The 27,034-nt window shown below is 41.4% G+C and overlaps 1 protein-coding gene across 1 annotated transcript in view; it reads right to left on the reverse strand.

Moving 5' to 3' along the window:
- ADGRG4 (adhesion G protein-coupled receptor G4) overlaps nt 1–26,831 on the reverse strand; it is a 140,140-nt gene extending 113,309 nt beyond the window's left edge. The window contains exons 1-2 of the mRNA XM_049873031.1: nt 26,762–26,831; nt 10,634–11,248 (exon numbers count right to left, since the gene is read on the reverse strand). Of these exons, the coding sequence (XP_049728988.1) occupies nt 10,634–11,248; nt 26,762–26,831 (685 nt within the window). The remainder of the gene's footprint in view (nt 1–10,633; nt 11,249–26,761) is intronic.
- Between the last annotated feature and the right edge of the window lie 203 nt (nt 26,832–27,034).

Here is a 27,034-nt window from a genome sequence, read left to right on the forward strand (position 1 = left end):
TGTAATCATTGGGAGCTGGAGAACAGAGGTATAGAGTAGCTGAATATTTATGAGGTATTTTGTTGCAGATGTACCTGCCAACAGAATATTAAGTAGAACATTTGCTAAGGTACCAAATTCTGGTTGTGATTTGGGTATATCACCTCATATTAAATCTGTGTGTTTTTCGAGCCCACATATTGCATCTGGGTTTACTTTCAATTACAACCTCCGTAAATATAATTCAGTGTGTTTATTAGATTTCTAAGAGATAATGGTGGCCAGAAACTGCCACAGACAGATCTGCCTGTGGGGAAGAAAAAAAAAATGAAATGAGCATCTTGAAGATGATGAGAAAAAAAATTTCCAAAATGGTGTCTGCTTTCAGTCTCCAGGAAAAGACATGAAAAATGAACCCTGCCATAGAGAGAGAATCAGGCTGGTGCTCCCATCTCAGAGTCTATAGGAGACCGTCACCCTGCGCAGGGGAATACAAATCAGGAGGCTTTGAGCGAACTACAAACAGCTCCTGCTTATCTTTAGAGATGAAAAACGAAGGTAGCACAGAGAATTGATGCACAAGGACAAAACTAAATTGCCTTTTAGCTAGTGAAGTCCATCACTATGCACCCTGTCCTATCAGAGCTGGTAATTGCATAGACGGCTTAAATAGTGGGTCGAACAAAGGCTTTCGAAAGTACATAAACTATGTAATCAGCCCCTGCATAGTTTAAGTATGGTCAGTTTGCAGAGCAACTCAAAACAGCTGGAGCATTAGATCAATTAATAAACCTAGCAAAACAATGGCCCCATGAATACAGGGACCCTAGGTTTTGATACATGGTGGATTTCCAAGAAGGGACTCAGTTCATGTCACTGCATTCTTTTAAATAAAGGGGATTTCTCATACGTATAACTAAGAATAATTTTTTGTATATGCCCTTGGGAGCCTCTTGGTCTTCATATGTTCCCGAGTCAGAACAAATCCTTTGATGGATCATGTGTCTGAGCTGAGATGAAGAAATTAGGCTCACCATACCTAGAGAGGAGCTTTAGTCTGTGATCAGTCTTTAATGGTCACCTCAAGAAATTTCTTGTCTAATTCTATCACCACCCATTACTTTAAAAATCCTGTAGACTTCCGTTACAGCTAAAAACTGGAAACAACTTAAAAATCCTTCAAAGGGAGCTCGTTGAACAAATTACAGCATATCCAATTCTACTGTACTATTCAGCACCTCCTTCAAATTATAAGATAGCTCTACATTTTCGGATACGGAAAGATTTCTAAAAATATCTTACTAAATGAAAAAAAAACAGGTACATACAATGATGATACCAATTATGAAACGAAAACTAATAATATTTACATGTAAACCCAAGTTTTAAATTTTTTCTGCAAGGATGCATAAGAAATTAATAATCATTACTTTTGGGGAGTGGCACTTGGTGTAAGGGATTAAAGAGAATGGAAACTGACCTTTGATTTTATACCTTCAGGTTTTTTTTTTCTTTTGGTATTTTTGGAAATTTTAAATGTGAGTATCTATTACTTTTACTTTAAAAATAAATTAGCTTTAATCAATAATTAATACAATAGCTAGTAAAACTGATAATTTAAATTGCATAGGGTTATACCCTTTTTACTGAGAAATTCTACTTGTAGGAACGTATCCTATGAAATTACAAGCCCATGTGTACCAAGATGTATGCACAAGGAAATTAATCACAATGTTATTGGTAACTGCAAAAACTTTGAAGCAGCTTACATGCACATCAATGGTGGGTCAGTTAAATAAATTATAGGACATCTATACAATGGAATATAGGCAGCCCTAAAAACGAATGAGGAGGATCTAAATGTACTGACATGCGTGTGAAAATATTCAGTTAAAATAAATCAAGTTGTACAAAAATATATATGTACTTATATCTTATTTTTGTTTTCTTAAACTACACACAAATGCACATAAACATACTTATAAATCTACAGGGGACCCTGGTGGCATAGTACTTAATTGCTACAGCTGCTAACCAAAAGGTCGGCTGTTCAAATCCACCAGGCGCTCCTTGGAAACTCTACGGGGTGGTTCTACTCTGTCCCATAGGGTTGCTATGTTTTGGTTCTTTTACAGGAAACCCTGGTGGCGTAGTGGTTAAGTGCTACAGCTGCTAACCAAGAGGGAAGCAGTTCGAATCCACCAGGTGCTCCTTGGAAACTCTATGGGGGCAGTTCTAGCCTGTCCTATAGGGTCACTATGAGTCCAAATCAACTCAACGGCAACAGGCTTGTTTTTTTTGGTTTAATAGGAAAAAAATCTGAAAAAAAATAGACACCTCTGTGGAAAGGATGAGGGGTAAGTTTTCCTTTATATTTCATATATGTCTGTATTGTTTGAGTCTATTTTATTCATAACCATCATGCACTGCATTTGTAATTTTTAAAAATAAAAGATGCTTTAAAAACAACTCCAGGAGCCAAGATGGCAGAATAGACCCTTCCGGTGAGCCCTCTTTACAACAAAGACCCGAAAAAACAAGTGAAACAAGTATATTTATGACAAGCTAGGAGCCCTGAACATCAAAGGCAAGCTTAGAAAATGAACTGAGGGGCAAGGGGAGGAGGAGACCGTTCAGAAGCGGAGAAGAGTTACTGGACATGAATTGCAGGGAGCCCGCAGGCACCATTCCGGGAGCAGCAGTGGGCTGGTAATAGCGTTCGTCAGGAAGAAGCAGCCAGTCCCACAGCCTACTCACACCTCTGGAACCAGAAAAGAATGGCGCTCTTGGCAAAAGCTAAGTACTTGCATATATTTTACCATGCCGCCCCCCACCTGCAAGCCGGCTTCAGTGGCTGAATTCCCTGGGCCTGAGATAGGCCCGGTTGAGCATCTAGAGCCATCCTCCCAGCCTTGGAGAAGGAATAAATTTGCAATTATTTACCAGCTCCGCTAACTGGGGGAGCTCAGGACAGAAGCGGCTGCTGTCCGGGCATAAACGGTCCGTGGACTTTGAGTACCTTTCCCCACTGCATGATCCTGCGTGGGCCTACTTCAGGAGAACAGGCCCTTGTTGACAGACTCCAACCATTTCAGCTGTGCAGCGGAGACATTGGTGTTTGATGTTTGACATTGCTTTGCTTATTAAACAGGGTCCTCACCTACCTACATCAGGGGCCTAAGGACTGGTAGCTCCACTCAGGTCACCCAGCCACCCATGACAGGGGTTCAAAGATAACTGGTACCGCCCAGTCCTTACAACCAAAAACTTTGGGTGCCCATGGTCCGTCTGCAGAACCCACCCACCTCCACGCCCTAGGGAACAGGGACGATTTTACCTCAGAAACACTCGGGGGTTGGTTCTCAGCCCTCTGCCTTGTTCAGAGCATGACCCCCTGCTGCAACCAGATAGAGGTACCTATACCAATCACCCCTGCCCCTCTAAGAGTGTAGGACAGAGCCTGTACCACACACTTGATGATCAGCTACCTGGACACCTGAGCTGAATTCGTACAAGAAAAGTGAATGGACTTACCTGATAACAGCTCTAGCCATCTGGGGACAGGGTGTCAGAGCTCCAAAGGCAAAAATAACCCAGCCAGCTCACTCAAGCAACCCATTTGGGCATATCAAAACAAAACAAAGCAAGAAGCTATGACACAGTAAGCAAACATAAAATAAACTAATACAATAACTTATAGATGGCTCGGAGACAACAGTTAATATCAAGTCACATAAAGAAACAGACCATGATCACCTCAACAGGCTCTCAAAACAAAGAATCCAGGGATCTTCTAGAAGAAAGTGCCTTCCTGGAATTACCAGAGCCAGAATAAAAAAGTTTAATATACAGAACCCTTCAAGACATCAAGAAGGAACAAGCCAAGGAACACACAGATAAATCAATGGAAGAAATTAGAAAGATTATTCAGGAACATAATGAAAAATTTAATTAGCTGGAAAAATCCATAGATAGACAGCAATCAGAAATCCAGAAGATTAACAATAAAATTACAGAGCAAGTGAAAGGCAGAATCAGTGAGATTGAAGATAAAGCAAATGGGACCAATATATTTGAAGAAAAATCAGATAAAAGAATTTTAAAAAATGAAGAAACCTCAAGAATCATGTGGGACTCTATCAAGCGAAATAACCTATGAGTGATTGCAGTACCAGAAAAGGGAGGGACAACAGAAAATACACAGAGAATTGTAGAAGTTTTATTGGCAGAAAACTTCCCTCATATCATGAAAGATGAGAAGGTATCTGTCCAAGATGCTCATCAAACTCCACATAAGGTAGATGTTAAAAGAAAGTCACTAAGACATATCATAATCAAACTTGCCAAATCTAAAGATAAACAAACAATTTCAAGAGCAAAAAAAAAAAAAAAATCAAAGATAAACAGAGAATTTCAAGAGCAGCAGAGGATAAATGAAAAGTTACCTACAAAGGAGAGCCAATAAGAATAAGTTCGGGCTACTCAGCAGAAACCATGCAGGCAAGAAGGCAATGGGATGACTTATATAAAGAATTGAAGAAAAAAAAAATTGCCAACCAAGAATCATATATCCAGCAAAACTGTCTCTTAAATATGAAGGTGAAATTAGGACATTTCCAGATAAACAGAAGTTTAGGGAATTTGTAAAAGCCAAACCAAAACTACAAGAAATACTAAACGGAGTTCTTTGGTTAGAAAGTCAATAATATCAGGTATCAACCCAAGACTAGAACACTGGGCAGAGCAATCAGAAGTCAACCCAGACAGGAAATCAAAAAAATAAATCAAGATTAAAAAAAAAATGCTCAGAACAGGGAAACAGTGATGTTATTATGTAAAAGAAGACAACATTAAAACAGTAAAGAGGGGCTAAGAAATGTAGTCATAGATCTTCCATATGGAGAGGAAGATAAGGCGATACAAGGAAATAAAAGTTGGGTTTAAATTTAGAAAAATAGGGGTAAATAATAAGGTAACCACAAAGGAGACAAACTATCCTACTCATCAAAATAAAATACAAGAAAAAAAATACAGACTCAGCAGGAAAAAAATCAACAACAACAAATATGAGGAAAGGACAGTATATAAAGATAATCTACTCAGCACATAAAATTAAGTGGGAAGAAGAAACTGTCAACAACACACAAAAAAAAGAGATCAAAATGATAGCACTAAATTCATACCTATCATAATTATACTGCATGTAAATGGACCAAATGCACCAATAAAGAGACAGAGAGTGGCAGAATGGATTAAAAAGCAAGATCCGTCTATATGCTGCCTACAAGGGACACACCTTAGACTTAGAGACACAAACTAAAACTCAGAGGATGGGAAAAAATATATCAAGCAAACAACAATCCAAAAAGAGCAGGCGTGGCAATATTAATTTCTGACAAAATAGACTTTAAAGTTAAATCCATCTTAAAGGATAAGGAAGGACACTATATAATGATTAAAGGGACAATAGGAGACTTCAACAGACCACTTTTGGTGATGGTACAACCACTTTGGAAATTGACTTGGCGCTTCCTTAAAAAGCTAGAAATAGAACTAGCATACGATCCAGCAATCCCACTCCTTGGAATATATCCTAGAGAAATAAGAGCCTTTATACGAACAGACATATGCACACCCATGTTCAATGCAGCACTCTTTACAATACCAAAAAATGGAAGCAACCAAGGTGCCCATCAACAGATGAATGGATAAAATAAATTATGATATATTCACACAATGGAATACTACGCATTGATAAAGAACAGTGATGAATCTGTGAAACATTTCATAACATGGAAGAATCTGGAAGGCCTTATGCTGAGTGAAATTAGTCAGTTGCAAAAGGACAAATATTGTACAAAACCACTATTATAAGAACTCAAGAAATAGTTTAAACAGAGAAGAAAATATTCTTTGATGGTTACAAAAGGGGGGAGGGAGGGAGGGTGGGAGAATAGTATTCACTAATTAGATAGTAGATAAGAACTACTTTAGGTGAAGGGAAAGACAACACACAATACAGGAGAGGTCAGCACAACTGGACAAAACCAAAAGCAAAGAAGTTTCCAGAATAAACTGAATGCTTCGAAGGCCAGCGTAGCAGGGGCAGGGGTTTGGGGACCATGGTTTTAGGGGACATCTAAGTCAATTGGCATAATAAAACCTATTAAGAAAACATTCTGCATCCCACCTTGGAGAGTGGCGTCTGGGGTCTTAAATGCTAGGAAGCGGCCATCTAAGATTAATCAATTGGTATCAATCCACCTGGATCAAAGGAGAACGAAGAACACCAAAGACACAAGGTAATTATGAGCCCAAGAGACAGAAAAGGCCACCTAAACCAGCGACTACATCAGCCTGAGACCAGAAGAACTAGATGGTGCCCGGCTACAACCGGTGATTGTCCTGACAGGGAACACAAGAAAGAATCCCTGAGGGAGCAGGAGAGCAGTGAGATGCAGACCCCAAATTCTCGTAAGACTTAAAGGTCTGACTGAGACTAGAAGGACCCCGGTGGTCATGGCCCCCAGAACTTCTGTTGGCCCCGGACAGGAACCATTCCCGAAGCCAACTCTTCAGACATGGATTGGACTGGACAATGGGTTGGAGAGGGATGCTGTTGAGGAGGGAGCTTCTTGGATCAGGTGGACCCTTGAGACTATGTTGGCATCTCCTGCCTGGAGGGGAGAGGAGAGGGTGGAGGGGGTTAGAAGCTGACGAAAAGGACACGAAAAGAGCGAGCCAAGGGAGAGTGCAGGCTGTCTCATTAGGGGGAAAGTAATTGGGAGTGTGTAGCAAGGTGTATATGGGTTTTTGTGAGAGACTGACTTGATTTGTAAACTTTCACTTAAAGCACAATAAAATTTTTTTTCAAAAAAGCGATAGGAAGAGAAAGAAGAGATTTCTGTCTGAGAAAGAATTTTAAAAATTGGATTTGTTTGCCCTTAGCCTGGGCGTGAAGACCCATTACTGACTAAATTCTTCCTGTTTCATCTGGATACACAAAGATGGGCTAGAGTTGGTAACTGGGGGGAACTGGCCCCTGATAGTATATCTATCTTCACTTATTAAAGTTAGACCAATGCTATTTTCTCTGTACTGAGTTTTATCAGAGACATTTTAAAGTACTCTTTACTTGCTTGCTAGAAAGCATCTGGGCATTTGTGAGTGTTTTCATGGATTTTTACCCATGGTCATAAAAAAAAACATAAGGTTCTTTTTTTTTTTTTTTAGCACCATTTCACTTCCTGATGTAATTGTTGATTAATTTTCAGATCACTCTATAAATCACGTTTTCCATGTCAGGCTGTCATACACACATTGAGTGTCCTGCAGAGTTGAAAAAATAAAAATTATGCTTCCTTCTCATTAAAAGAAAAAAACAACTCCAAAACTAAGTTACTAATGATTTACTGTTATTTTTATTTATCTCTGTTTACATATTCCTGAGACATCTCCAAGTATAGTGCATACATATTTGTTAAACCCTGGTAGAGCTCACTTTTCAGACAATGTTCCCCGAAAGCCTTGTTCTCATGAATATATACATATGTGTGTATGTGTAAATAAATTTATTGAGATTTGTAACCTAGCAATGTGCTCTTTAAAATGTATTTTTTAAAGGTCCTAATTCCTATGGACCAGAAATACCAATTTATTAGGAAAAAGCTGAAGGTAGACATTTTGCAGTTGCCCATATTTATTCATATAATTGCCTCCTTTTTCCTAGCTGTCATGGAGCCAAGACAGATGTAGGAGAACTTCTTTGGCGTTACAGCTCCTTCAATGGTGAGATGGGTAGTGTCAGCATCTGAGAGCCTAATGTCTCCAGGTGGGTTATCAGCACCAGCAACTCCCTTCAAAAGAAGCTTCTAAGAAAGTGGTTCATAACCTTTTAGGGCCATAGACTCTCTTAAGATAGTCCTGCATGGTGTGGGGGTGAAAAGAACATGGGCTGTGCAGCCAGACAAATCTTTGTTCAAATCCCAGCTCCACTGTTCAGTTGATGAGTGACCTGAGGCAATTTACTTATCCTCCCTGAGCTTCTCTTCCACCATCCATAAAATGCCTGGCACATGGTATGAACTTAGTAAAAGGCAGCAATTATCATATTATTATTTTATTATTATTATTATTATTTTAGAATGTGCTAGAAAGTAAAGTCTTGGTCCTCAGGTGGGAAAAAAAACCTTGCATTTTTAGGGTGTTGTGTACAATTTCAAGGGCTTCACCAACTCCTTGGAGACCATTCTGGACTCCAGGCTAGGAACCCCTGGATTAAGGTTTGGAAAGAACACTTGAAGAATCCTGAATAGTAGAGATAATGTTTTCTACCCTTGTTGCTTGATTGTCATTTTTAGGTTATGCTTTCTTTGTTTGTTACTGTGTAGGGTTAATTGTGTATTATGCCTACCAGGACTCAATCAGACCAAGAGGCTCGATTATACATTAAAAAGTGTACAAAAAAGAAAAATAAATGAGGGTTGTCTAGCACGTATCAGTTAGATTTAGCTAATTACCAGCTAAGGGGTTAAGAAAAGCCACGGCCGTTAGCTGGCCAGATCATGTTCTCAAAGATTACTGTCAAGTATATGGATTCAATAGGACCATGCTTCCGGTTCCTTAGATCAAAGATAAAGTTATTTTAGACTGCTTTGGGTGAGCTGTTCAGGCTTAACCTACTAGCCTCTAGTTCAGTTTTATAATCAGAGCTGGCTAGGACTATCATTTTTAAGGCTCCAGAAAAGAAAAACCAAATGCCTTCAGGTAGTTGCACAAAGGAATAGCTTTCCTGTTTTTCTGCATTGGTCTGATCTCAAAAAAACACAGAAATTCCCTGGAAAGTGCCTCTGCCGTTAACTCAAACAGCATCCAGACTGTTGGTGAAAACATATCCCCATAGTCTGTGAGAGCCCTGAGGCATAAATCTGCCCCTATTCCTTCCCTACCCCCACAAAAAAAAAAAAACCCATAAGGGTAGTAAATAATATCTGTCTATGAATGGATGAACATTTCAGGAATGGAGAAAAATTTAAAAACCCTATCCTGATGCTATCATCACTGGTCTTACCCACACTTCAGGATTGCTGCTGAAGATGGTGGAGAGGACTGGAGTGGAAGGGAAGGTGGGATTGTACAGAGAAAAACAATCCAATATTTCCATCTCAAAGTGGGAGAGAAGAAGAAAAATATACATGGAATTCCAGGAAGCCAGTTTTCATACAAGAACTCGATTCCAAACATTTCTCAATGTTATCATTGCTCTAAAAAAAAATTGAATTAGTTTATAAATACCATTACCCACCAAAAGGAGATAAGGATCCTTAGTAAAATGGCTGATTCTTGGGCTGAGCAGGAAAAGTACAAGATAAGCATGGAACATCTTGTGCTAAAAAGTAAGGACATGCTCAAAAAATGATGGGAACCTATCAAAAGGACATGGGAGCCAACTGGCCAAATCGGGGTCAATTCGAGCATCAAAATAAATGATAGTAACAGATGGTAAACCATTGAATAAAATAAGAATTCATGAATTCATATTGATGGAAACAAACACGTGAATGAATGACTGAGTAAACGTGGAGGTAGAGGAATCTCTTTCTTACAGTGGAACGCCAACTAAGAAAGGTAGAAAGAATGATGGAGGTTTAAAAACCATCCGAGTGTTAAGTGATTCAGGCAAGAATCAACAGTAGATGCAAAACTATTGGGTGAAAGTTTGATGAAGAACAGGATACTTACAGAGCCTCCAAATAGCTCGCCAGAAATTACCTACTAATTGCAAAGAAAAAAATAGTAACTTTTCAGTGGAGAGATCTGGCAGACATCACCAGAATCAAGTGATCAAATTTCTCATCACCAGTAATGAGACAAACTGGCATCTCATATCTCCTGATGTGAACTCAACATCACTTCTGTGGTATTCTTAGAAAAATGCCTTACCTGCCTCTGATCATGAGGATATATTAGACAAACCCAAGTTGAGGAACGTTCTATAAAATCACAGGACTGTAGGATAAAAATGTCTAGTCTAAAGAGATATGATAAATAAGCACCTTGTGTGATTCTAAATTGGATCCTGGGCCAAGGGGGAAAAAGGGAAATGATTAGGACAATTGACTAAATTTGAATATAGACTGTGGATTCGATATTGTATCAATGTTAAATGTCCTGATTTTAATAATTGTACTGTGATTATATAAAAGAATGCCCTTATTCTTAGGAAATATGCAATGAGATATTTTTAGGGGTAACAAAGCATCATGTCTGCAACTTATTCTCAAATGCTTCAGAAACCAACTGTGTGTGTGTGTATGTCTGGAGGAGGAGTGGAGGGAGGGAAAAAGAGAGAGATAGAGAAGACCATAAAGCATACGGGGAAATGTTAACGGTTGGTTAATCTGGGTAGAGTATATGGGAATTCTTTGTTCTATTCTTGAAATTTTTCTGTAAATTTGCAATTATATCAAAATGACAGGTAAAAGAAAAGAATATTCACTCTACATTAAAAAATAGATTACAAAACTGTGGCAACCCTGGGACCCTCTGAGGAAAACAGAGCCTTGGTCTAGGAGAGGGTTATTTGGAGTAACAAGCAGAGGAGTATGCTACCAATGCTACCCTTACAAAGGAAGGAAATTCATAAGTTACTCACAGCAGCGCAGTCTCTTGTCAACAGTTGGGATGATTTTGTTGATGAGCCAAGCATCTTCTTCCCAACTAACTACATTTCCTTCTAAACACTTCATAAATTCCTCGTTTTCCAGGATGTGGTCCCAGAGTTGAAAATAGTATAAGCTGCCGGTGAAGCTCCGCACTATACTTTTAACCTGGCTGTGCCCATTCTTGGGAAAGTGTCCTAGGACTACAGTCCCATTAGGTGTCAGGTTTTGTGGTTGATCCATCGTTACCAGTAGCCTTTCTTTATTCAGGAAGAGCTCTAATTTGCCCTTCACACCATCCCTCATCAAGCATACCGTGTGCCATTGAAGTGGAGTCAGGTGGTAATGGATATAAAAGATCTTGCCCAAGTTGTATAATATTAGTCGGTGGTGGTCTCCTGCAAGTCCAAGGTCTATGTCTTCTCTGCCCAGGAAGGTATTATTAGTAATATAGGAGAAGGCTATCCAATCACTCAAGTGGTCATCCGTGAATAGCAAGTCCATGCATACTGTGAATCGGCTGAGTTCAGGAATAGTGCTGTGCAGGATTACATATGTGTCACCTCTTTCGTAAAAATCCAGCTTTTTTCCTTTCAGCGAAAGTGCATCTGTCCAAATTCGGGGAAGGAGAAAGAAAAAGCAAATGAAATTTTAGTTTAAAAAACGTTATCATCTTCTTTGGCTAAATAGTCAAATCCGGATTATACAACACTATTATGAGTCAATATCAGTGCAAATAAGGCAAAATAGTAGAAGTACAAAAATCATCTCTATTTGACAATGGCATGTGATTTTTTTTTTTTTGGCAGAAGAGGTTCTTTCTAATTACATTTTTCTGGGCCAATATGAAAAGTTAGATTCGTGTTCCCAGAGCACACACCAGCTGGACAATTTGGAGAGGCAATCGGAAGTGTGTGGCTAGTAGAGGGAGGGCAAAGAAAAGGCAGCTGGGACTTAAAATGTGCTGCACTTAACCCTCACTCCAATAATCAGAAGATAACAATTTCCATCCACCTAACTGTCTTATCATATTCACGGTGCAACCACATTTTATTTCTCCAATGCCTTTTCCTGAGCCAAATTGTCTGATTTAGTCTACCTCTGGAGAGTGCTTCTCACTGAAAGACATTGACAGAGGCTTGAAGGGTGACCAACTGGACAATAATGAAGTTCCAGGACTTCTATTTGGACTCAGGAGTGGGAAAGATGGCACAGCACTGAGTGTATCCTGGCTTCCCTCCTTCCATCTCCTCACTAAGGGAGCGGTGGTGGCTTTCAGGGGCTCTCCGTGGTCATGGACCCAGTTTAAACGTTGGCTCTGGAGTCAGACAGTATGAGTTGGAATCCCAGCTCTGACGCTCATCAGTTGAGTGACTTATGAGCAAGTAATTTAACGTCCTGGTGCCTCAATGTTTGCTCCAGTAAAATGAGGCTTCAGGATCACGGTGTTGTATTACCACTGCACAGATTGTGTACAGCACATACCCTTAGGGGGCACCGTTCACATTATAGTGTATGCCAGATAATAACCCTTATCTACTGACCTTACAAGATTGAAGATGAAGTGAGATGATGTATGTAAAGCCCCCTCAAGCATTGCTGATGGGCATGTCCATTGATACAGCCTTTCGGTGGCCAATTTGTCAATATCTATGAAAATTTTAACTGGGTATGCTCTTTGTCTCGTAGGAAGGTATTGGTGAATGAACATGACACTATCGCCACTACAAATCTGCAAATCTCACACCCCAGGCCACTAGGCAGGTATCTGAGAATCTATAGCAACCAAGTTCTAGTCCCAGCACATCCCAAGCCAAATCAAAAAGCACTTTATGGCAGAGTGGAATTCTAACTTTTCCCTGAATTAGGGTTTCAACACTGGGACCGCCACTCTTTCACAGTGACAGCCACAGCCGTGTATTTGAGAGACTAGCAGGAAGTAGCCATTTCTCTGCTTCTGGGAGATGTCCCCCGCCCCACGAAAGCTTCCAGATAGTCTCTGGCACTACATTATTTTTCCCCTCCGTTCTTCCACTGAACACCCACAAAATCAAACAAGTACATGCCCCCTCACACACATACGCACACTTTCACACACACACACTCACCTGCACACACATCCACGTGCGGGAACTCATACCATCCACCTGCCAGGAAGCTATTTCTGAACTGTCCATGATGGATGAGCGAAAGCTTATTTCTGTCTCAGGCTTATCTGATTATATTATCTTACCATCTTTCATGTGGCCAATAAATCAAGAATTAACCCCACAAGGTGATAATTACTATAAAACACAAGCCTCACTTATGGTTGGTTAACTCTGGTTTTCAGTTGAGCCCTTCAAAATGACATCGAATATAACATTTAAGAACTGGTTTTATGGTGAGCATAAATCTCCAGGGCTTGGTTGTCTCTTAAAAGAGAATGTATCATAATGCCATATGATCAACAAGGGCCTCTCCTCTCTGCAATAGACTAACATAAAATCACTTGTCAGAGGGCATGAATGACCAGTTTTCATCATCGGAAATATAAAGGCCAATAATATAAAAAGATGCCCCCTCACTCTTTTTCAAGTGCAAATTAAAACAACGAGATGCTATTTTTTTCCTAATAGATTGATAATTGTGTAGAAGATTGAGAATAGCCAGTATTGTCAAGCTTGTGGGGAAACCAATCACTCTTGTACACTCTGGTCAGAATGCCTATATACAGCCTTTTTTTTTTCTTTAGGAAGGGGATTTGCCAATATCTTTGAAAATTTTAATTGTGTATAATTGCATATATACTTTTGACCCAGAAATTTCATTTCTATCAACTTATTCTATGAAATATACATGCATACTAAGATGTAAGTACAAGGATATTTAATATAGCATTGTTTGTAACTGAGAAAAATAGAAAAACCTATTTTTGCGTGTTAAATTGTTACCTCTGTTCACTGGAACATTAAATCAAACATGGTAAATCTATATAGTCATGGAAAGATTCCAAGACTAAATATTATGTGAAACGGGAGTTACATAAATATGGGTATAATATTATCCTATTAAAAGTATAAGAAGAAAATATGTATGTTAGCATATGTATAGAAAACAATGTATGAGAACACACATCAAACAGTTAAAAATTACTGCCTTTAGGTATGAGATTTGGGGGGGGTTAATTTCTATGTTACATAATTGAGTAATATTTGCATTTGTAAACAAGTATATATTACATTTATAATCAGAAAAAAGTAAAGATAGATGGATGGATGGGTAGACAGATTTTTTTAAAAAGCCAGTTGCCATCAAGTCAGTTCTAACTCATGGCAACCCCATATGTGTCAGAGTAGAACTATGCTCCATAGATTTTCAGTGGCTGATTTTTTGGAAGCAGGTATCCAGGTCTTTCTTCCAAGGTGCCTCTGGGTGCACATGAACTTCCACAGGCAGAACCAATCGTGTCCTTACTTGAGATTCTGTAGACAGAGGCAAATTCAACTTACAAATAAGCAGAAGTAGTGTTGTTGTTGTCATTGTTGTTGTTAGGTGCCGTTGAGTCGGTTCCAACTCATAGCGACCCTATGTACAACAGAACGAAATACTGCCCAGTCCCGTGCCATCCTCATGATCATTGCTATGCTTGAGGCCATTGTTGCAGCCACAGTGTCAATCCATCTTGTTGAGAGTCTTCCTCTTTTTCACTGACCCTCTACTTTACCAAGCATGGTGTCCTTCTCCAGGGACTCTTCCCTCTTGATAACATGTCCAAAGTATGTGAGATGTAGTCTCACCATCCTTGCTTCTAAGGAACAATCTGGTTGTACTTCTTCCAAGACAGATTTGTTCATTCTTTTGGCAGACCATGGTATAGTCAATATTCTTCACCAAATCGAACAATCAGTGGTATAGCGAAGTCAGAAAAGCCAAATTTGAGTCCCAGACCTGCCCCTTAGTAGCTGTGTGAACATGGACAATTAATGCACGTAAAAGCTCTTCAAACAGTGCTTGGCACACAGAGAACACAATATACGTGTTAAACAAATAAACTCATATCAGTTTTTGGCATCTCATTCTTCAGTGGTACATTGGAATAATAATTACCTATTTTTTTCAGGGCCCTTATAAAAGATGATGAAATAATAAGTAATGTTTAGGTTGTCCCTGTCGTTGTTGTTAGCTGCCAACAAGTCAGCCCCCGACTCATGGCGACCCCGTGCATCACAGAGTAGAACCGGTCCACAGGGTCTCCTCGGCTGTAATCTTTATGGAAGCAGTTCGCCAGGACTTCCTTCCTCAGAGTTGCTGGATGGGTTTGAACCGCCAACTTTTAGTTTAGCAGCCGATCACAAACCACTTGCACCGCGCAGGCTCCTAATGTTTAGGTCGTGTATGTGAAAATGTTTATAAACTGTGAAGCTCAATGTAAATGTCAGCTGTGACATTTGCCAGTGTCATTACTAGAACACTCTTTCCCCTCCCACAACCTCCTTTGCAGTCTCGTATGTGCAAGTGCATTTGCGCTGAGCCCTGATGCAGCCTCCAGGCCTCTAGCGGGCTCCGAGGAGGCCGGATGTGACAGGTAGGAGAGAAGCTTTGCCCTTCTGTTTGGCCAGGCAAGCTGCATTCACTGCTGGGCCTCTCAAGGGCTTGCTTCAAAGGCCACTTGCGTCTTTGCATACGATTTTGCTATCCGTTGCAGATGTCTGCTTGGGCGCTGCCATCTGTTCCCTGGCAATTCTCAAGTCCAAATTGCGTGATTGCTCCCCTGAAGCGTGTTCTCTCTTGATTTGGCTCCTCTGTGTCTCTTCACCTCTATCCATTGTTTCCTTTTTTTCTAAATTATATTTATTGTTTTCCCCACTTTAAAAATAGAGAGAGGGGTTTTTTTTTTATTAGAAAAGTAATACTGTACACACTTTCTAAAGTGGAGAGTACTAGAAAGTAAAAAGTCAGCTCGAGGGTCCCACCACCCAAAGACAATGAACAACCATTAACATCCTAATATATTTCCTCTGGCTTTGTTATTCTTTCTGTGCACACATTTTGCTTAATCCCTGGTGGCATAGTAAAGTGCTACGGCTGCTAACCAAAAGGTCGGCAGTTCGAATCCACCAGGTGCTCCTTGGAAACCCTATGGGGCAGTTCTGCTCTGTCCTATAGGGTCCCTATGAGTCGAAATCGACTCGATGGCAACAGGCTTGGTTTTTTTGGTTTTCTGTGGCTGGGATCATACTGTATGAACAATTTGGCGCCCTGCTTTTCTCACTTAACATTATAACATAGGTACTTTCCAAGTTAGGAAAAACTCACCATAAACCTTATTTAAATGACTTCCGAGAAGTGCTAGCCAACATCTTTTAACTCTCTAGCAGACAGATAACAGCAAGAGATGGTGCCCCAGGTCTTTCTCTGCCAGTATCTGGAAGCGAATAAAGCTTTTGCCACACTGGTTGCTCAAAAATATATTTATTGTGCCTTTTGCTAAATTCCAAAGCTACTTATGCCAGCCTATGTGTTTTCCAGAGATGCCATGTTAAAAAATTTTGAAGCAGAATCGAAGTCATCGGTCATTAAATAATGCCAGTTTTCCCCAGAACGCCCCAAGGACAATGACATAACCAGAGCCTTGTCCCCTGCTGCCAGTTTCCAGTGCCTAGCATAATGATCAGCACATAGTAGGTCCTTTATAGCTGGTGACTGAATAAATGGTTGTGCCCTGTGTTAGGGAACTGAGAGGGCTGTCCCTTGTGCCAAGACACCGGGGATGGAGGTGGAGCATCTCACATAGAGTGAGAAGTTCTGAACTGCAAACTGAACTTGTGCCTTGCTCTCTATTTTAGGGGACTTTTGCCAAAAGATCAGAGGGGACTTCCCACTCCCTATCGCACCCCAAAAGTAATAAATAGGTTCATTTTAGAAGTCAGTGAGTACAACTGTGCAAATATACTAAAAGCCACTGAATTGAACACTTTACATGGGTGAATTGTGTGGTGTTCGAGTTATATCACAACAAAGCTGTTATTTTTATTTTTTGTAATAATTTTTATTGAGCTTTAAGTGAACGTTTACAAATCAAGTCAGTCTGTCACATATAAGCTTATATACACCTTACTCCATACTCCCACTTACTCTCCCCCTAATGAGTCAGCCCTTCCAGTCTCTCCTTTCGTGACAATTTTGCCAGCTTCCAACTCTCTCTATCCTCCCATCCCCCCTCCAGACAGGAGATGCCAACACAGTCTCAAGTGTCCACCTGATACAAGTAGCTCACTCTTCATCAGCATCTCTCTCCTACCCATTGTCCAGTCCCTTCCATGTCTGATGAGTTGTCTTCGGGAATGGTTCCTGTCCTGGGCCAACAGAAGGTTTGGGGACCATGACTGCCGGGATTCCTCTAGTCTCAGTCAGACCATTAAGTCTGGTCTTTTTATGAGAATTTGGAGTCTGCATCCCACTTATCTCCTGCTCCCTCAGGGGTTCTCTGTTGTGCTCCCTGTCAGGGCAGTGATCGTTTGTGGTCGGGCACCATCTAGTTCTTCTAGTCTCAGGATGATGTAAGTCTCTGGTTCCTGTGGCCCTTTCTGTCTCTTGGGCTCATAGTTATCGTGTGACCTTGGTGTTCTTCATTCTCCTTTGATCCAGGTGGGTTGAGACCGATTGATGCATCTTAGATGGCTGCTTGTTAGCATTTAAGACCCCAGACGCCACATTTCAAAGTGGGATGCAGAATGTTTTCATACTAGATTTTGCCAATTGACTTAGAAGTCCCCTTAAGCCATAGTCCCCAAACCCCCGCCCGTGCTCCGCTGACTAAAGCTGTTATTTTTAAAATCAGTAAGTAAAGGTTTAAAACTCCAAGAGACAGACATCAATCTGAATTTTTTTTTTTTTTTTCAGCGAAGCTCCTTTATCTTCTACTGAAGACAGCATTATGTAATCATCAGCTATTTCCTGTACTGGTTTGTCTGCCCTCTCTTGGCAAGGTTTCTCCTTAAAATGTTAAGCTCATCAGCCTGTTAATGTTAAATGAAATGTTAAACGTTCTCAAAGGTTGAGGGGCTGAAATTCCAGGTGACCTGCTCTGCATCATCTTAGGAGGAGTGGCCAATCAAGGTTTGTTCATGGTCAGGCATTGTGGGCTTGGCCTGGTCACTGTTTCTCCCTGATTAGGTGACCTGCTTAGCTCTCTTTTACCCAATATTTCTGATCCAGACAGCCTAACAGAACATCAGTGCCTGTGTAAGCCTCAATGTTCAGCTAACATCTGGCAAAGCCTCCTATATCAGAGGAGGGAGAGGAGGCAGAGAGGATTTCAGGGATGGGGTCCCTTGCCTGGAGAATCTGACCACTCTGAGGGTGAGCATTTTGCAAAGGTACATCTTGCCTGCCTCAGCTGGGAAACATCACCACACACTCATAAAGGGGGAAGGGGGGCAGACATTCATTTCCACATTATACGAAACCTTTATCTGAGCAAGGGGTCTTCTGGCTCTTAGTATCACAAATCCTTGCAAGTGAATGTTCTGGAACATGAAGAACTTTGTGGACCAGGTCCTGATCTAGCAGACCCATGGCTGACTGAGTAGATACAATAGATAGGCACCTGGTACTTGGGAGCTCCATTAGCCACATCACCATGGCCATAATGTGGACAACCACAGAGAGCCAGAGTTACTATCTGCCACCCACTGCCCACACTTCCCAGTGGTCAATAGATTAACCAAGCCTGCCATATATAGAACCACCTAACCATGAGCCTCATCTCTGTCACCAGTCACAGAGTTATCTATCCAACACATCCCTTACTTCTGTACCCATGCTGCTGATGACATGTGTGGCCTGCCAAGAGTTCTTGGAACACGAGGCAAAGGAATTACCTCGACATAGGTAATGGGATTGAGCTTTCAGATCTTAGGTTCAAGGGCCATGCCTCACTAACAAAATGGATGTTCTCACTCTAAAGTCAGAATGATTCATTTACTCAACAAGGTAGGTCATTGAGCACTGACCATGTGCCAGTGATAGAGTGCAGTGCTAGAGTGGTGAATAAGACACAAAGTTCCTGGCCTCAGTCAGCTTGCATTCCAGAGAGGGAAAAGGAAGGAAAGCAGGAAGGACTACATTGTGAAAAGAGGTCTGAAGGAAATTACCAAGTTGATGAGCTAAATAATGATGTGAGAAGGTGAAGGAAAACGGAATGTCTACCTAAGATAGGACGGTTGGGGGGAGGGCTCTCTGAGGAAGAGTGATTTTAGATTAATCTCTTAAAGGATGAAAAAAAGCCAGGGTTACAAAGATGTGGGGTGAGAGTGACCCAGACATGGGGAAGAGCATGTGCAAAGGCCTCAAGTCAGGTGTGTATGTGGCATATTCAAGAGATAGCAAAGAGGCCAGTGTGTCTGGAGAGAAGGGAGGGAGAGGAAGCATGGTAGGAAACGGGGCTCAATAGGCAGTGGAGGTCTAGATCACGCCATGTCCTTTAGGCTTTATTAAACAGTTTGGATTGTAGGCTAATTATGATGGGAAATTATTTGTGAGTTTTGAATAAAGGAGTGACATAGTTTAAGTTACATATTAAAGGATTACGCTGGCTGCTGTATTGAAAAGAGGCTGTAGAAATCCTGGGGGCGGGGCCACCTCCTCAGTTCCAGAGGTCAGACAACAGCCTTCTCAACTTCAGGGGGCGGGGCCTCCATTTTTTCTGTTCCAGTTCGGGGATGGGGCCTCCACCTCTTCAACTGGGGGGGGGGGTGGGTAGGGCCTCTGTTTTCTCAGTTTCGAGGGTGGGGGCTCTACTTCCACGGTTCTGGGGTGGAGCCTCATAGGTACCAGGCGTTGGGACCACCTCCTTAGTTCAAGTGGGGCAGAGCCATTACCCCTTGGTTCCAGAGGGCGGGGTCGCTGTCCCCTCAGTTCCAGAGGGCGGGACTTCTACTTCCTCAGTTCCGGGAGCAAAGCCTCCACTTCCTCCTTTCTGGGGGTGGGGCCTCCACTTCCTGGATTCCAGGGGCAGGACTTCCGCCCCTTCAATACCAGGGGGCGGGGCCACTGCCTGGGTTCAAGAGGGTGGGGCCATCACCTCCTCTAACCAAAAGTGCAGGACTTCTGAGAACTCAATTCTGAGGGTGGGGCCACCTCCTCCTGGATTCCAGGGTACAGGGCCCACCGCCTTCTTGAGCTGAAAAGGAAGACCGAGGCATAGAAGTTTTTTTTCAGGCCTTGAAATCTAATGGGATTTGCCCTGCTGGGCTTCAAACTTGCTTGGGACCTGTGAACACATTTTTCCTTCCAATTTTTCTTTTGCAATGTGAATGTCTATCCTATGCTTGACCCACCATTGTCTTTTTTGGAAGCAGATAACTTGTTTTCTATATTTCGCAGGTCCACAGATGGAGAGAAATCTTGCTTCAAGAGAGGGGCCATGCCCAGAGTCTCACCCATACCTGATTTAAATTATTTACAATATGCAATTTGGGACTTTTTGAGTTGATCATCTTTTCATGATATTTTTTACATAACTTTTTTGAGTCAATGCTGGAATGCGTTAAGACTTTTGGGGTTGTCGCAATGAGGTGCATGGACTTTGCATGTGAGAAGGACAAGAATGTGGGGGAAACAGAGAGCAGACTGTTATGGGTTGAATTGTGTTCCCAAAAGAGATTTGTTGAAGCCCTAACCCTCTGGTACCTATGAATGAGACCTGATTTGGAAATAAGGTATTACAGATGTAATTAGTTAACATGAGGTCATAGTAGAGTGAGCCCTAATTCAGTACGTCTGGTGCCCTTATAAAAAGATGAGAAGACACACAGGCAGACAGACACATATGGAAGACGGCCATGCGAAGACAGAGGGAGAGATTGGAATTATGTTGTCACAAGCCAAGGAACACCTGGGTACTGCGCCAATTTGGACCACCATGTCACATTTTTTCAAACCAAGGTACACACTTTCATTATCAGAGTAACAGAGATAGAGAACTGGAACAGACAGTTGAAATATCAGTTGCCTAAAATGGAGGCATGAAGGGCTCTCCTGAACACTTTCACGATTGTGTGCTCTACAGATGACATGAGGAGATTCGAGGGAGAGTCCCCACTGGATAGATTCCTCTGCTTTTGTCAGGGGCCTGGGGAAGAGGGAGTGGGGAAGGATGCTGATATGACTATGCAATTCTTCTCATTGGCAAAGATAGTGGTACAACTATTTTTTATCTTTTCTCCACATCACCTCAACTTTCCATTTTCCTACTTGATGCAGTGGTCCCAGGGCTAGAAACTATAACTATACCTTAAAACCTTTATGTAAGAATTCCTAAGGACCTGATGGCATGGGCTGTGCCTCCACCACATCTGACAAAATTGATACTAGCATTGAAAGCAGCTGTATTGCCTCCTGGTCAAGAGAACCCACTAGTTCTGTTCCTATGTGACTCTAACCTATCTGAATGGGAGTAGACTGAGGGAGAGGCACTTGATAAACTAGTATTGCTACTGGCAGTCTAGACCTGCACAGTGACTGAACCTAAGGTGCCTTCTGAAGGTGGAAAAGTTTGGGTATAAATGGAAAGAAGGAGGAATAGTAGATGAGGGTAAAGCAATGAATAAATGGGTTATGGAACGAGGGCAATCCAATATAAATAAGCACTTCAGAAGAGACTCAGAAACAGAGACGATATTGTTCCTTAGCTCAATTATACCAGATGTCTAACAGGGTGAAACTATATGTTGTGCTAAGACCACTTATGCTTTTGGAATCTGAGAAGATTGAATGGAAGACTGAAAACCCAAGTGGCGTCACTCTGGGAGACATTTTGGTCATGCTATATGATACTAAAACCCACTGCCGTCGAGTATGATACTAGACTGGACTAACTGCTGATGAGTGAGTGGAACTCTAGTAATGTGTCAGTATCTTTTGACTCTTATTTTTCAGGTTACATCTACCACACTGCAATGTGATATAACACTGGCATTGCTGGTAAGATTATAATGTTGATACTAATAGTCAAATGTGTTAAGAAATTGAGTGAAAAGCCTCCTATCCCTACTCCCCACAAAGGCTCTTCCAAATGTTAGGCATATAAAAAGAACCATGGCCAATAAAGAATTTGGCTGGCCTTCTCTCCTGGGAGATAGCCTCTAGACTCTTGGAATTCCCCAAGTGATTGGGGTGTCTTGTCATTCACTGTGAGCCCCTCTGACCATATCAGATATTTTATGCTAATGAATGACTCAGGTTGGGGGCTGGCCACACCAGAAAGACTAACCATGTGATCAGAGGTTTGGAGTTTTGAGCCACAGGATATCAGCCTGACCACCGGGGGGGGGAGGGGGGGGGGGCTAGAGATTGAGTTCAACCATATGGCCAATGATTCAATCAATCATGCCTACATAATAAAGCTGCAATAAAAATTCTGGACACTGAGGCTTGGGTGAACTACCCTGGTTGACAATATTCTGCATATTGTCATATATTGATGTATCAGGAGGGTGGCACGTCCCTGAGGACAATGAACATTCTACATTTTGGACCTTTCCAGACCTTGCCCTAGGTATCTCTCCCTTAGGCTGGTTCTGATTTTTCTGATTTGTAGCCTTTTGCTATAATAAAACTATAATCATAAGTATAGCACTTTCCTGAGTTCTGTGAGTCATTCTAGTGAATTACCAAACCTGAGGGGGTTATCTATATTTTTCAACAACAGTAAAAAAAAAAAAAAAAAATTGCTCAGGCGGTAGTAGGAATCCCAGAATTTGTAGCCATCTGGTCAGAAGTGAGGGTGGCATGGGGACCCCCAAGCTTGTGGCTGGTGTCTGAAACGAGAGCAGTCTTGTGGAGGACTGTGCCCTTAAACTGTGAAATTTGGCCTAACTCTGGGTGGTTAATGTCAGAACTCATTGCATTCAGTCACTCAAACAACATGCTATATGTGAGCTTTTCTGGTCAGTTGTAAGCTGACTAAAAAAGCACCACCCACATGAAAAGATGCTAGATGTCATTAGCCATTAGGGAAATGCAAATCAAAACCGCAATGGGATATTTACCCCCACTAAGATGGCTATGGAAACCCTCGTGGCGTAGTGGTTAAGTGCTACATCTGCTAACCAAGAGGTCGGTAGTTCGAATCCGCCAGGCTCTCCTTGGAAACTCTATGGGGCAGTTCTACTCTGTCCTATAGAGTCGCTATGAGTCGGAATCGACTCGACGGCAGTGGGTTTGGTTTTTAAGATGGCTATGATCCAAAAAAGGAAAACAACAAATGTTGGTGAGGATGTGGAGAAATTGAAACCCTTCCTCATCCATTGCTGGGTGGTTTGTAAAATGGTATAGTCACTGTGGAAAACTGTTTGATAGTTCCTCAAAAAGTTAAACATAGAATTACCATTTAAAAAAAAAAACAGTGCTGTCGAGTCGATTCCAACTCATAGCGACCCTATAGGACAGAGTAGAACTGCCCCACAGAGTTTCCGAGGAGTGCCTGGTGGATTTGAACTGCCGACTCTTTGGTTGGCAGCCTTAGCACTTAACCACTATGCTACCAGGGTTTCCAAAGAATCTAGCAATTCCACTCCTAGGTATATTATTCAAAAGAATTGAAAGCAGGAAGCAAACAGATACTTGTACACCAATGTTCACTGCAGCAGTATTCACAAGAGCCAAAAGGTGGAAACAACTTAAAGGTCCATCAACAGAGGAGTGGATAAACAAAATGTGGTACATACATACAAGAGAATATTACTCAGTCATAAAGAGAAATGAAATGCTGATACATGCTACAACATGGATGAAACTTGAAAACATTATGCTGAGTAAAGTAAGTCACAGAAAGACAAATATTGTATGATTTCACTTATATGAGATGCTCAGAATAGGTAAATTCACAGCAACAGAAAGTAGATTAGGGGTTGCCTAGGTCTGGGTGGAGGATGAGGGGAAGAAGGGAAGTGACTACTAATCATTGCAGAGTTCTTTTGGGGGTGATGAAAATGCTCTGTAATTAGATAGTGGTGATGTTTGCACAACTCTGTAAATATACTAAAAACCATTGACTTGTATGATTTAAATGACTGAACTTTATGGCATGTAAATTCTATTTCAATAAAGCTGTTAAAAAATGTGTGTTCTCAAAGGGTCAGTTCCCACAGCCTTCTAGAACAGCACTGCCCAATAGAATTTTCTGTGATGATGGAAATATTCTATATCTTCACTGCCCGATATGGTAGCAACTAGCCACACATGGCTATTGAGTATTTGAAATGTGGCTTGTGTGACTGAAGACGAAATTTTTAATTTTAGTTAATTTAAAATTAAATAGCCATATGTTGCAAGTAATTAATATATTGGACAGCTCAGTTCTAGGATATACAGAAATTTACAGGTTCTACTAAAAGTTCATCCTTTTCTTTTCTCTCCAAATAATTTCCTTAAGAAAAGATGGAGCTGTTTCTGGACCCTGGCTACACAAACACCTTTCAAATCACGAGCTTTTTTACCTCTCCACTCCTGCCACATCCTGACTGGCCCTGACGTAGCTGGCTGGCTTCTACAGCATAATGGTAGATTTTCTGGCATCACTCTGGGACCCTCCTGTCTCAGAATGAGTCTTAGTTAGATTGTCTCTGTACATGTAAGAACTTCTCAAGAAAGTTGACTCCAGCCCAGATTGACTATCCAATATAGGAGGAAAAAGTGTTCACCACAGAGGCTGCCATCAGCACCCTAGGATCATGTGTCACAAAACTCCAGCCTCCTACATCAAGAATGTTCTAGAACATGTGTTACAGTCTTTGACCCAGCAAAGCCTGTCCTACTCCACTTGGCAGTGGAGAATTGTGTGTGTGTGTGTGTGTGGTGTATGCGTGTGCGTGTATGTGTGTTGGGGGAATTTGGAGACAATTGCTCTAGTCCTATGCCTTCAACCCAGACCCACTCAACTGTCCATCATGCAGCTAATAACCAGTGCCAATAAGAGAAGGGAATACCAGAAAACTAAGTCCTACTTACAGCCTAAGTCCTGGGCCCTCCCCTCTGGTTTCTATTATATTCCTTATCTCTTGCCCCGTTCCTGCAATTATTTCAGCTCCTGACCTCAGTCTTCATTTCTTCTTTCTGGCCCTGCTCTCAGCCCTTGGACCTTATTACAGATTTGGTTTCTCCTTCTTGACCCTTGGGATTCTTCCATGGACATGGTTTTGCTCCACACTTTGGCTCCATCCTGTTAGAGCATCTCTAAGTCATCTCTGCCTGACCTGGCCTTGAGCCCTAGCCCTGTTCCCATAATGCCCTTCACAGTTGGGAGGCTGGTGACTCTTCTGGAACCTGAAGGAGACTGAACCTTAGTTATACCATTGTTTCAAGAACAGAGTCTTTTTGTGCCAGGAAGAAAATAATGAATTTCTCACCATTGAAGGACAGTTATACGTAATTGCATGATAACCTAGAAGAATCATTCACTTGACTCATGAATTTGATACGTAAACAGTCTGAGAAACCTTGTGACTGCTTTAAAGTCGCGTCTGCAGGTTTAAAATCTCCACATCATAATTTTTCCTGACCAATGACATTCCCCACAACCCCATCCAAACTTTCCAGTACCACACACTCTTCCACGTTTTATTCCATGACTACACTAAAAACTCTCAGATACCTCTATTCCATGTCCTATGACCCCTCACAAAAAACAAAGCCACTGTAGTTTGTGTCATATGCATCACCACCATATGGGTGTTCAGAGTTCTGTAATTTCAAATTACATTAGTTCATTAACTCAGCAAATATGTACTGAGTGCCTAACCTGTGTGTCAAACTTATGCTAGATGTGTTGGATACAGAAATGGAGAAAACAGTCTATTCTCAATAACAATGACAAAATAAAATTGAAAAATAATAATAATAATAAAAAGAAATGGAGAAAACAATTTTCTATCTCTCAGGAAACGGGCAGGTAAAAGATTAATCAACACTTAGTAGTTGTGCAAGGCCTGGTGACAGAACTGCCACTGTGTCCTATAGTCTACCACTTCAACCTTTATCATAAGAAACATGGTTTCCCATCAGGCCCTGCATACAGCAGGATGCCAGTCAGTGTTTGCTGTTGATGGTGATGATGACTTGGTATTTTTCCAGAAGATTAGCTCTCAAATTTGAGGGATGTTCAAACTAAACCCAAGGTCTGTTTCATCAGGAATTGTCACTCACTGGCATGTATGACCTTTACGCTAAAGACTGACGTATTAAATGAGTAATTTTATCGACTGAATTTACTTAATATGAACAAGATTGCAGCTTTCCAAGACAGCCTTCTCCTTAAGTCTCCAAATTACCAGCTACTTCAGTTGAACTGTCTTAATCATCTATTCACTGCAAAATGGAAACAAAGAGAGAATCTGTCTCTATTCCTGTCACAATGTCTAGGCAAGGACTGGACCTCCCTTGAACATATGACTGTTTGTCACTGTGAGTCAGCTACCAGCTCTTGGCCCACCTCAGTTTCCCCATCTGTAGTCTATGATCACTACCATACGTGTATAATGGAGATGGAGTGACGATATAATGCTCCAAGGAGCTTTATATAAGAGGAAACAGTCCAAAAGAAAACCCAAAGCTTCTGTTAGGTGTGCACTAGCTGCCAAATGGTATTTCAGAGCCTCATTAAGAAAAATGGCAGAGCCCTGATGGTGCAGTGGTTAAGAGCTATGGCCGCTAACCGAAAGGTCAGCAGTTCAAATCCACCAGCCGCTCCTTGGAAATCCTATGAGGCAGTTCTACTCTGTCCTATAGGGTCACTATGAGTCAGAATTGACTCGATGGCAATGGGTTTTGTTTGGTTAAGAAATGGCAGACAGAAGTCCGAGCCACTGCTTCCTCGAGGCCAGTTCTTCATGAGTTGTACGTAACACTGAATGGATAGATTCATTTACTGAAGCTCCAGCTTGGCCTACAGCCATACTGACCAAAAGAAAGCCATTGAGAGGCAGCCCAGCAAATCTCAACTGGCAGAATTTTTCAAATGACTTATTTCCATAACCTACTGTACATGAAGGAGCCTTGGTGGTACAATGGTTAAAGTGCTTGGCTGCACTGTATATGACACATTGGTAGGTAGAACTACCAAAAATAAAGTTTCTTACCTGAGAGAAAGATAAAACTCGCCATGAGAATCAATCCATAAAGCATCTGAAATATGATGTGTTCTTTCATTGTCTAAACCTGTGTTCAAAATACGAGAAATATACCCATCTCAGATTCAGAATCAACAGTTTGTAAATGCATGTGACCACGTTTCTTCTCATCCCATGCAAGGCTTTTTCCTATTGCTTAAAGACATATCAGCCAACAACAAAATAGATGCTTGTCTGAGTTATTCAGCCTTGTTCGAAACCTCACTGATTGATGTATCTGCG

The sequence above is a fragment of the Elephas maximus genome, chromosome X (genome assembly GCF_024166365.1).
Source record: "Elephas maximus indicus isolate mEleMax1 chromosome X, mEleMax1 primary haplotype, whole genome shotgun sequence".
In the NCBI taxonomy this organism is placed as follows: domain Eukaryota; kingdom Metazoa; phylum Chordata; class Mammalia; order Proboscidea; family Elephantidae; genus Elephas; species Elephas maximus.